This window comes from Vombatus ursinus, unplaced genomic scaffold (assembly GCF_900497805.2).
Source record: "Vombatus ursinus unplaced genomic scaffold, bare-nosed wombat genome assembly UNPS02014841.1, whole genome shotgun sequence".
Taxonomy (NCBI): Eukaryota; Metazoa; Chordata; class Mammalia; order Diprotodontia; family Vombatidae; genus Vombatus; species Vombatus ursinus.
In genome coordinates, this window is record NW_020954619.1 from 33,104,631 (window position 1) to 33,117,070 (window position 12,440).

Genomic DNA, 12,440 nt, shown 5'->3' on the forward strand with positions numbered 1-12,440 from the left:
CAACCACCTAGATTAGAACCTAGATTAGAAGCTAGGACAATGAAGCTATAAAAAGAAAAACTCCTTCCATAGAGAGACCAATTCTATCTAAATTCAGAAAGTTAACATTACAAGTCACTGATGTCCACTGATTTCTTTCCAGAGATAGGCCAGGGTGCCCACTAATACATGTACTCATTTGCCAGTGATACTATTTATCAAAGGTATTAAAGAGAGATGAGAATCAAAAAGAAAAAATAGAAGCAAACAGAAGTTTTTTTAGTTATTCTAATTTTGAAATTCATTCTATTTTCTATAAAAGAATCTCATATACAAGATATGAAGTTTTCATATTTATAAATGAAATATACAACTTTATTTTTGTTATACAGAATATACAGCATTGTAGTTGTATGTCAAAAGCAGGTTTTAATATGAGTCTAAATAGAAGTAACTATAGTCTGGACCTAATGTCTTTATTGCAAAAGTGTTCCTGTAACAATGGACTCTAAATCCTATAAAAAGGGACAATGTACAAAGAGTTTCTTTTCAGCAAGTACTAATAACTGATAGTTTTTTTATAATCATAATTAACTTTAGCAGTTGCACATGCACGGGTTAAAAATGAGGGTGTTTAACTATTTCTATACATGAGTAAAAAGGCCACTGTCATTTCCCATGTTTTATACAATGGTTCTGCCTTCTGTAATCTCTAAATGTGTTATTTCTAATAAGAGTTTTCTATTAATAATGAATTTGCTTTAAGGTAGATTATTCCTTATTCTGGTGGTTAGCCAATAGTCCTCTTCTGGTAAGGCTAAGGCACAGAGGGGTTAAGTGATTTGCAGGTCAGGGGGAAACACAGAATTAAGAGAAAGGTGTCCTCGCTCTCAATCTTTTATTAAAGCAAAAGTGGCAACTTTTTATTCTTGTATCCAGAGCTAGTTCCAAGAGCTATGTCTCCAGATGGAGAGTTAAGAGCACAGTATGAGCTGGCAATGCTGTTTTACTCTTATGTCTAGTTGATAACTTCCAAATCACAGATGGGTATGGGCTACTGAAGCAGGAGATCTTCTGGTCTTCTGCTCTGAGTCCTCCTTTTACCTGTATCTAAATGCCCAGTTTCCAAGACAGGCCCAGGTTCAGCCCCCATACATTTAGTGAATGCTCAGTAGTCTCCTAATATCTTAAAGCAGAAACCAAGCTCTTTTCCCTCCATTCTATGGATACATGTCAGTTACCACTTTGATTTAAGGGGCATTTGGCCTGGAATGCTGACCGCTGTTATATTTAACAGCTGAAAAGCACTAAACTATCTTGTTTGAAGCAATACATGTTCATTTATGTGAAGAGTTAGCTGCATACCTTCAAACAGAATGAATAGTTTTCCCCCACTCCCATCTTTATATTATCTATTTTAACCAAGGGTATCACCCAATGTTTAGATAAATAGCAGCATTTTTAGAGTAATGACTAAAGAAATATCCTTATAATATAATATCAGTTGGCAAAGAAAAGAATCTCTATCAATGTTACTATGGCCAGTTTTTTTTTTTCCTCCCATGACCCACAGAGATGCTGAGGAAAATAATCTCATGCTTATAAACATGTTCATTAGAGTGGTCGGTCCTCCATATGGTACAGACAGTTATATTTGTATGGAGCTTTATTATACAAAAATATTTGACGATTATTTAACAACACTTCGCCAAAATAAGCTACCTGTGTTGTCTGGAGGTTTTACAACTAGCTCAAATAAATACTTAAGCAACTCAAGGGCTTAACCACAGTAATGTAAGTATAAAAATAGAATATAATATTTAGTTGAAGCTAAGTTTGTAACTTAGTGTCTCTGGGTCTCTCCATAGGCAGAGAGATAGGCAGATATGCTTATCATAATCACCTAAAACCCCTCCTTTTCTTGGTCCTCATTTGGTTCAGCATGATCTCATGGCACAGACCCACCTTCAAAATAACAAATATTTTAGCAGCTTGTTATACCATTAGATCCATCTGAACTCGATCTTCTCTTAAAGCATCTCAGCTGATCCTCTACCTTCTCTGTCACTCAAAACTTCACCTCTCCTGCTGTGGAGCTCCCAGACTCATTTGGGATGTCCAGAGAGAAGTCTTCCTCTGGCGAAGTAGCAAATCCTTACCAAGCTCTGTCAGGTGAGTGGAAACTTTAGGGAAATGAGAAAGTTCTAAGCAGTCCGTGATCTGTTCTGTGTATCCTCCATCTCAGGGGAAGTTTTCACTCTGGGGAAGAAAGAAAAGACCAAACAGAATTATCAGTGCCAGGACCTTGCAAACATTTGAATGCCAAATCATTAGGGTACCAAGTTCCTTCTTTGGTTTTGTGACAGTCTTTCCACTTTAAAAGAACTAGTCGGACCTTCTAAAAAAATGGAAAAGGAAAATGTACCAGTCACTTCTTTGTAACTAAATTTTTAAAAATACTTTTTTTATATCTTACAACTTTTACTTGGCATTCAAGGCCGTCTATAATCTGTTGCCACCATCTTCTTCTAGCTAGTAGTCAAACTGGACTACTAAATATATTTTGTTCTCTCTATGCGTTTGCTATTCCCTATGCCAGGACTGGTCTCTTCTCCTATTGAATGCCTTTCCATCCTCTAAAGACCAACTTAAATGCCACCTCGTATAGGAAATCTTTCTTGATCTCTTCCCCAACTGGTGACCACCTTTCCTCTTCAGAACTAATAGAAATCTGTTTTGCTATTTTCTAATGGATTTACCATATTACATTGGATATTAAAGCTATCTGTGTTTGCATTTTATCTTGCACCTAAATTGTGAGTTCCATGAGGGCAGACAATATGACCTATGCAAATTTTTAGCTCTATACACAGAATGTATTTAGTAATTTCTTTTTTAATGAATGAATCCTTTCATGTAATTTCTCAGGCTATTCAATTTCAAAAGCACTCAATATAAATACATCATTTATCAAATGATTACCATATGCAAGCATCTCTCTCCCCTTTACCACCTCAGTGGGCCTTGGGGTTTAAGCTTGTAGTCACCCTAAAGATTTATGGAAAATGAAAAGAAGGATTTTGAGTATTAAACTAGTCACTGGTAAGACTTAAAAATTTGAAAACTACAATTCACAAAAAGCAAGGTAACATCTGAGGACATACAGGAGCCACCATTTTCAAAGACCTCAGAGGGCCTCATAAGCTTTATTAGATGACATGCATGCCTACCTGATTACTGCTGGGTTTCAAGACTGGGATAAAGGGGAAGGGAGAAAAAAGGCTAGATTCGATTCCTTGGTTGCCTATCTCATTTTTGTTCTGTGTTCTCATTGCAGTTGTTGCAGATGTTGAGACCATAAAAACTGGCCTGTGGTTAGATTGTAAGTAGAGTGTTGTATTAAGAGAAAAGTTTCAGAAGATGTAGCATAAAGCTCTCGACCAGAAGTTAGCTTGTTAGGGTTGCGTGGCAATTTTTGCTTCACAAAGTCAGCTAGGGGAGGGGCCGATCTCTAATTTAAGTTCATGGAAAACTGCTGATTACTACTCCCTCCTCACAACTTTTTTTTAACCCTGAACTGAGGTAGCATGGAGTATGGATAGAGAGTTGGCTTCAAGTCAGAAAGACCTGGGTTCAAAACCTGCCTCTGATGGCATTATAGCTGTATGACCCTGAGCAAATTACCCAATCTCTCAGTGCCTTAGGCAACTTTCTTTTCTTTTTTTTTGTTTTTGCTTTTTGGTGAGGCAATTGGGGTTAAGTAACTTGCCCAGGGTCACACAGCTAGTAATTGTCCAGCATCTGAGGCTGGATTTGAACTCAGGTCCTCCTGACTCCAAGGCCAGAGCTCTATCTACTGGGTCACCTAGATGCCCCAGACAACTTTGTAGGACTGTAAATTACAGAGAATGTGGTTCTCTCCATTGATGAAATCACAAGTTCCCTTTTTACACCTCAAAAGGCAACAACAACAACAAAACTCTAAACTAATCAAATAATTGATTGAATAATAGATTTTGAAGATATTAGTTTGTTCAAAGCAGGCTCAAGTCACTTGGATAGTCTAGCTAAAAATAATGGAATAGGATTCCAATTCTACTTTTGTTGGGCATTGGTATGAGGACCATGATTAAGAGTGAGGTGGATAGAATTTGTATTGTGCCATGAGATATTAAATTACTGGACCAGCAATAAAGCAAAGACCTTAAACTTACAAAATGTGTATTTTATAGTCCTTATTAAAAAAAAAACTATGTGATACCAAATAAAGGTATAAAATCAAGGCATTAGTGAATGATGCTGAAGAGCTGCAGCAGCCCAACCAATAGGAACCTTGGAGAATGATACTTTCTTTCTCCCTGGTCATGGCCTTGGAGCCTACTGATACTTGAAAATGGTGGGATCTATGTTCAAATGTTACCCTGCTTTTTGTGGATTGGCCATATGGTTGTGGTTTTTAATATCTCGTGAATATTAGTAGTGACTATATCATTATTTAATGGTCTTTTCATTTTCATGAGTGCTTTGGGGTGACTGCAAGCAGAAAATTCCATAGCCCACTGAAGGAAGATATTTACACATAGTAGCCATTAATGAACATTTGTTGAGTTGTTTTTGAACACTGGTGAACTAAATTGGCTTTGAAATTATGTGAAAACATTCATTCCACAAACATTTATTCAGCACCTATCGCTAAGCTTTAGATTTTCCCCAATTTATCAAATTAAAACTGACAGATGGGAGAACAACTGGAATAAAAAACAATTACCAAGATTTAAAAATGTTTTTATGCCATAAGAAATGATAAAAGGGACAGAGGCAGGAGAAACTTGGGAAGACTTGAATGAACCGATTCAGAGTGAAGTGAGAAGAACCAGGAGAACAAATTATACACTAATAATATTGTAAAGAGTTAAGAATTCTGATCAATGGTCCTTTCCAAAGGACCAATGATGAAGCATGCTGTCTGTCTCCTGACAGAGATGATGGACTCCTGGTGCAGAAGGAGACATACGTTTATGTATCTTATCAACATGTAGACTTTTTTATTTTTTTTTTTTTTGCTTGACTGTTGTTATTCATTACAAGGGTTCTTCTTTTCTTTTCTTTTTCCAATGGGAGAATTTTGTGGAGAAAGAGGGGCTAATGGCTAAGTTTTTCCTCCATCCCACAAAAAATTGATCATTGAAATATTTAAAATAAAATGCACAAAAGAAAATGGAAGGAAGTTCCAAAGGAAAAATACATATAGGACATCTTAGAATTTAACATGTTAAATTTATAGTATGCTTTTTACAAAAGCTGTGTGTAACAAAGATTCATGGTCTCATATACAAACTTTTTCTGTCTGTTTTATATATGGAAATGTTCTTTTGGGTGGTATTTAAGTGCTGAATAAAATGTTAAAGAACAAAATAAAATAAAATGAATACAACTTCCCACTGCTCCCCTCTCCCCCCCCCCAAGGGAATAGTGTAACTCCTAATCTCTTGCCTATTATTCATGGCTAACTAAAATAAATATATCTAACTTCTATGATTCTTTAGTGATTCTCTAGTTCTGATGTTTTGTGGATATATCAAAAATAGAAGCAACCATATTTTTACCACTAAAGATATTTATAAACCTAACTGTTTTCCCAAGCTAGAAATCATTTAGGGCTATAAGTATCAAAACCTCTACCTCCTTTGAGGAATACGGCATCCAATTAAATAATTCCACTCTCCTACTTAAGAAGCCTCTGAACATACGCACAGGCACATACTCTCTCTCTCTCTCTCTCTCTCTCTCTCTCTCTCTCTCTCTCTCTCTGCCTCTCTCTCTCCTTAGCTTCTCTGAATTTTTAAAGTAAGATCCAAGGACAGTCCGATGTGAATTATACAAGTACTCCTACCAAAGAGAGGTTGGGGGAGGGGTAGAGATCCTGTTTGTAATGCGCTGGTCAGATAGAAGGAATGGGTTTCATGAACTAGTCATTCCAGTGGAGAAAGTCTTTGTTTACTTTCCAGGTTGCAAACAGTATTTTCCTGCTGCCACAATTGTTGCTTCACTTCCTGTGTTGCTCCATAGTCCTGGAGGCTTAGCTGCTTAGAGAGTATTTAGTCTCTCTGTTGGCTCATCTTCTGAAGAGTCCATTATGTTTGTAGGCCATGAGTTATAGGAGGTGGTTTTGTGGTCATGAACAAAGATTATTGCATTGCTTTTTCCATGCCCTTAATGTGGTGGAGAAGAGCTGGCATCGCTCTAGTGCTTTAAACTTGGCAGAGAGTTTTTACATGTCATTTCATTCAAGCTTCACTACTACCCATCAAGGTAGGTGTTATGTTCCCCATTTCATAGGTGCAGAAACTGAGGCTTAGAGAGATTAAGTGACTTGCCCAACATCACACAGCTAATAAAAATCTTCAGAGGAATTCTAAAACAGGTATTCATCATTCCAAGACAGCCAGGTGACCCAGTGTATAGAGAGCTGGGTCTGGAGTCAGGAAGATGTGAAATAAAATCTGGCCTCAGATATGTGACCCTGGGCAAGTCACTTAACCTCTGTTTGTCTCAATTTCCTCAACCTTAAAAGGGGAATAATACCTATTCCAGGGCTTTATTGTGAGGATCAAATGATGTGTTTGTAAAGAGCTTAGCACAGTGCCTGGTTTGTAGTAGATGCTTAATAAATGCTTGTTCCTTCCCCCCCTCCCCATTTCTCTATTTATAATGTTGTGTTGCTCTCTCATCTTTCCCAATGCTATGGCACCAATAAATGGGATCACAGATCTAGAATTGCAAGGAATCTTTCATTGTTCAGTCATGTCCCACTCTTCATGACCTTTGGGGTTCTCTTGGCAAAGGTACTTTAGTGGTTTGCCATTTCCTTCTCCAGCTTATTTTACAGATGAAGAAACTGAAGAAAATAGGATTAAACAACTTGCTCAAGGTCACACAGCTAGTAAGTATCCAAGTCTAGATTTGAACTCAGGAAGATGAGTCTTCCTGATTCCCAGCTCAATCCACTATACCATCTAGCTGTCCAAGGAATCTTGGAGATCATTTAGTCCAAATCCTTCATTTCACAGATGAAGAAACTGAAACCCAAAGAAGTTAAGCAGCTTGCCCCCAAATTATACAGGTAGTAAGGGCCACAGTATCATAGTTCTAGATTTGGAAAGGACTTCAGAAGATATCTAGCCCAACCTCCTCATTTTACAAATGTATAAACTGAGGCACAGATAAGTTAAGTGATTTTTTTCCCCCATGGGGGAGCTGGGATTTGAACCCAGACTCTCTGACTCCAAATCCAATGCTATTCCCATCATACTTGGAGCTAGCTACTAGGTGGTCAGGGATCTCATCCCTGTCCTGAGCCTAATGGATCATTTGTGTCCCAGATTAGTCCTTTGGGGAAGTATGATATAGTTTAAAAAATGTTAGATTTGGAGTCAAGAGTCTTGGGCTCAGTTCTTTTCCTTAATACTTTTTAGCTACATGCCCACAGATGACTAAGTCATTAAACCCCTCTAAATCACAGGTTCCATCTCTGTAAAACACGGTTAAAGACCTGCCTCACAGGGATATTGTAGAAAAAGTAGTTTATAAATGTTAAAACACTAAATAAATGTGAGTTACTATTAAGACTGACATTTATTATGGCAAACTTTGTATATTGTGTCCCCCTCATCAACTTTCTCTTCATGCTGACATAAAACAACTTTGAAGGTGAGCAAAATCCTTCCCAGCACTGACTAAAGGTTGAGGGAAACAGAGAAAGGCTAGTGAGTGAATTTAAGTGCCTCAGATTCTTTGTATAAACTCATAACCCTGTGCCTCCATCCCCTCCCATAAATCAGGTGACATTATTGTTTTCCTTTGGCCAGAGGGAGGAGAGAGAGGTAGTCAACTCTGAAACCACGTGCTTCTGTCACACAGGTGACAGCCTTCACCGCCCAAGCAAACTTCCTGTATTTGCTCCTAGTTTGAAAAGTAAAGCAAGCTTTGGAAAGATTACTTCATGAAAGGAATTAGATCATTCCTTGCAAATCACTGTTTTGGCACTGAGGGGGGAGTGGGGAAAGGAAGTACTATCATTCCAGAGGCTCTCAGATTTTATTTCTGTGAATTCAAGTGTCCTTTTCTGATCTGTACTGCTTAATATTCAAACATGACTCCATCTTATCTGTTCAAAAGCAAAGCAAAATTCAATTTGACATAGCTTCTAGGTGATCTCGGGTTTAGGCCTTTCTAGGAAATTAGCTTTTCTGTTTATCTTTTACATAGTGCATTAGGCGGTATTTTTTTTTTTAAAGGACTTTCAATATGATTCACCCTTTATTCGTATTTAGGCTTATTCCACTGATCATAAAGATCCTAGGACTCTGTTGGGCCTTGTCTAATATGCATGAACAAAAGAGCCTTTCCAATTTGGCTACTCTTAACCCTCCACCATCCAACCTTCCCCTGTATGCATGCATGCACATACTTTCCCAGGCTTCTAAAGGCCCAGATTCTACCTCTCTCTTTAAAGTCCACCTGAAGTTTGTGAGAAATAATGTTAATCCAATGAGATCCTCTCTGCTCTTGAAGGACTCAGGGGAAGATGTGTTTCAATAGAAAGAGACAGAGGCATCAGTTTAAAGTTTTGGTCCCCAGCAGAATTGTACAAAGTCCAGTTCTCCTGGGAATACCCAGCCCTGAGTCTTTGTTTTGTTTTGTTTTTTTTTTTTTTTTGGTATATTGTGGTGGCAAGAGAGGAGTTGGTATGTGTATAGTGGTGCATTGCTGTAGTTACTGGGGTAAACTATTACATCAACAAATAGAGCCCTTGAAATTCATCCCAGCTGCCCAAAAGGGAAGGATTGGCCTCTTGCATAAGAATTAGAGAATGTTAGAACTAGAATAAACCCTAGAGATCATCTATTCTTATCACCATCACCCTCTCCTATTTCAGGAGAGAAAACTCTCCAGCCCTGAAATTTAAAGTGACTTGCCTAAGGTCACAAAAATTAAAAAGCATCAAAGACAGTGTTAAATCTATTCTTCTAACATTACGTCTAGTAGGTTTTCCTCCAGACCGTACTGATTCTAAATAGCTAGAAGATAATTATATAGGTACATAGGTAGACAGACAGACAGATAGATAGATAGATAGATAGATAGATAGATAGATAGATAAAGCTGGAAGAAGTCTCAGGGTGCTTAAATGACTTGCCCCAAATCACCCAGCAAATTAGTGGCAAGGCCCAAACTAAAACCCAGCTTTCCTGATTCCTAGATCTTTTCATGGGATGTGACAGCTCATGCTGATGGCCTGGAGATGCTGCTGGGTATTACAACTGAGAAGATCGGATCCCTTCTTAGTGTATTGTTGAATTTGATACACTAAATCCTGTCAACAGAAGAACCAAATGTAGCAAGTGCTTCTCTCAAAGTATCACCTGTCATAGTTTCCAGGCTTAGAGATTTTTGTTTTGTTTTGTTTTAAATTTAGACTACTATAAACCTGGCTACATACATACTGTGCAACCTTCCATTTGAAAGCAAAGTGATTCCTCTCAAAGTCTAGATTTCTTTGAAAACAGCCAATTAGCCAAAATTTAGAGTTGGAAACGACCTTAGAAGCCATCTAGTCCTTATATTCCAAATGAGAATGAGCCTAATTTAATAAAGTTCTGAAAAAAAAAAACTAATTTTAAAGTTGATATTTTTTTCACAGGTGGAGAAACAAAATACTAAATCAGAAAACATTTAGACTCCATCTGAAAACCTGTGAGTCAATTTAAATAAGGTTTATCCCAGTAAATTCTTCCTTAGGTACTTTGACAAGTGTTGAAAACCAGCCCAATCTATCCCAGACAATTTCAATTCAAGCCTAGAAGAAAGGTAATTTGTTTCTTAATCAGGGACCCATGGCCTGTCCTTTTGGCACAACCTTCACAGGGAGGGAAAGATCCCTCATCTGCCCAGTAAAGCCAGGTGAGCGCAGGTATACTTAGAATGTTCTACTGAAGCCTTAGAATAACCTCTAGGCTGTTTTATGGTTCTTTTCACCTGTGATCCAGGAAAGGTGTGCCAGTTATAAAGCAGGAAACAACAGGAAGTATACCAATGTTTTTAAACTGGGCCTGATTTAAGACAATAACCCTGGAGAAATCTCCATTTGGAGACTTCTGGAACCTAGCCAGATGTCATCCTGTCCTCCCCCTGCACACCAATACCCTAGTTTCATTTCTAGCAGTCCCAAACTATTTCTCAGTTTTCATTACTACAGATTACTGGACTGATTACTTTTATTTCCTTATCCAGCATTAATAAAACAAATTACGCCTAGGTATCTATTTTAGAAGTTCATCACAAAAACTCAGTAAAATGAAGGGGTTGGACTAGATGGTCTCTCCATCTCTTCCAGCTCCAGATCCATGATACTATGAAATGTCTTGTGTTCTCATCAACAGTTATCAAATTCAGCCACATTCCCGTCCCAAGTGCATCATAAGGCCCTCCTTCCCACTCCCCCTTTCCAATGCATGCACATTGGATTGTTATTTCTGCCTTGGCCTGAGACGCACCTTGGTTTTACCGTGTTTCCTTGGCGTTGGGAACCAGCACCTTTCCAGCTAAGTCCTGGGCCCTCTTGCTTTCTGCCTCTTTGGCATTTTTACATGTATACAGCCACTTGATAATCCGAGCATTGCGTTCAATCACTGATGTGGTGCTAGGGACCTGCTCCGTTAGCTCTTCTTCCTGCAGCCCCTCATCCCCACTGTGATGGGAGAAGCCACCCTCAGAGGTGGCTATGCTCACACTGCGGATCTTAAAGGATCTGTGGTCCCACCCTGCTGAGAAGTTTTCCATCCCAAGATCTTCCACCACCTCAGGGTCCAGGCCGCAGTATTTAAAGAAGGTGTCAAACTCAGAGAAGGATTTGGAGTAGCGAGAGCTTATGTCAGATTTGGAGCGGTGCAGGCCCCTTCTCTTCACATCCCTGAGCTCACCTGTCATCACAGGTGCTGTCATGGGCATCTTGTCCTCATTGGAAGGGGCAACAAGGGGGGTTGAGGGATTGGGGGGAGCAGTGTCCTTGTTGTCTACTTTGACCTCCTTGTTCTCCATTCTGGCCTCCTCACTCTGCAATCTCACCTCCTTAAGATCCATTCTGGTCTCTTTACTTTCCATTCTGGTCTCTTCTCCATCCAGTCTGGTCTCTTTAATCTCTGGTTTGGCTTCTTTGCCCTCTAGTCCGGCTTCCTCACTTTCTACTTTGGCTTCCTCTTTCACTTTGGGCATGTCAGGAGACACTAACATCTTTTCTTTGTTGGGACCCTGGAGGATCTTTCTCACCAAGCTCCCTCTTGCATTCTCAGTGCCTTGGCCTTTGACAAACTCACACTTCTGACGATAGATGATGAGGGAATCTGGCCTCAGTTGCCTCCTGCTAATGCCTCTCCGGGCCACAGAAAGTGCTGCCTGGGGAGTGGGGCACCAGGTGTCCTCACTCTCTGCCTCTTTTCTCCCTGTTGAGTACTTGCTGCTTTTTCTGCTTTCCACAGAACAGGTTTCACTACTGCTCTCTGAAGCTGAGCTCAGCCTGGCAGGCTCCTGCTTGGTGCCAATTACCTGCTGGCTTTTGACATATTTGGCCTTATCCGCTGCTAGTCTCTCCACAGCACTCTTTTTGGCCCGGTCTCCCCCTTCGATCTTCCTGCGCAGGTATTCTGGACCCTTGTGGAGTAGCCGGGTCGTTGGGGAGGAATTCAGGTCGGAGAGGGCATACATTCCCAGGCTAGGAGCAAGCTCAGTTGGCATGTCAGTTTTGGGTGGCTGGAACTCAGGGCAGAAAAACGCAAGAGACTGGGGTTAGGGCAGCCTCCCACATCAATGTCCTGGGAGCTCAGTCCAGTTCCAAAGTCCCTGCTCGACTGATTAGTGCTGGAGGAGGGGCAGAAACTCCAAGCTCTCTAAGCATGAGTCTGTGCTGTCTACAAACACCAACTCCACACCTTTACCGGCAGCTCGCAGCCTTTCAGGATACCTTGCCAGCGAACCCAGCCCTCCTGGCTCACAGCAGCCAATCATGAGTGAGTGGGGTTGTCTGACAGTGCGGGGCCAACTGCTCTGCTGCCTCCAGGGAAGACAAGCCCTAATTAAAGTATTTGCTTAGCATATGTTATCAACAGACTTCTCTTCTTTTGCCACATTTTAAAAGAAAAATAAAACCAAACCAAAAATTGAGAAGCCTCATGGAGGTTAGTATGCCTCATCCTAGAGACTGAAATTTTTAGGGGGGAGGGAAAAAGAAGGGAGAGGAGGGGAGAGGAGAGGAGAGGAGAAGGGTGTTGCTATGATGGAAAGATTTCATGGATTTAAAGTCAGGAAAGTGAGGTTGTAGTCCATCCTTTGCCAATAACTAGCTATGTGACCTTTGACAAGTTACTTAACCTCTCTGGATTGCAATATTACCTTTACTAAAATGA

General features: G+C 39.8%; 1 protein-coding gene across 1 annotated transcript; it reads right to left on the reverse strand.

Moving 5' to 3' along the window:
* Positions 1-1,536: 1,536 nt before the first annotated feature.
* On the reverse strand, positions 1,537-11,979 carry FAM110C (family with sequence similarity 110 member C). The gene is made up of 2 exons (XM_027840227.1): positions 10,536-11,979; positions 1,537-2,238 (listed from the first exon to the last, which is right to left on the reverse strand). The coding sequence occupies exon 1, from the start codon at positions 11,770-11,772 to the stop codon at positions 10,543-10,545; it is 1,230 nt and encodes a 409-aa protein (XP_027696028.1). The 5' UTR covers positions 11,773-11,979; the 3' UTR covers positions 1,537-2,238; positions 10,536-10,542.
* Positions 11,980-12,440: the final 461 nt, after the last annotated feature.

Bases quoted from the DNA above. Each gene is read 5' to 3' on its own strand.
- FAM110C (XM_027840227.1), bottom strand. From the start codon at position 11,772: ATGCCAACTGAGCTTGCTCCTAGCCTGGGAATGTATGCCCTCTCCGAC.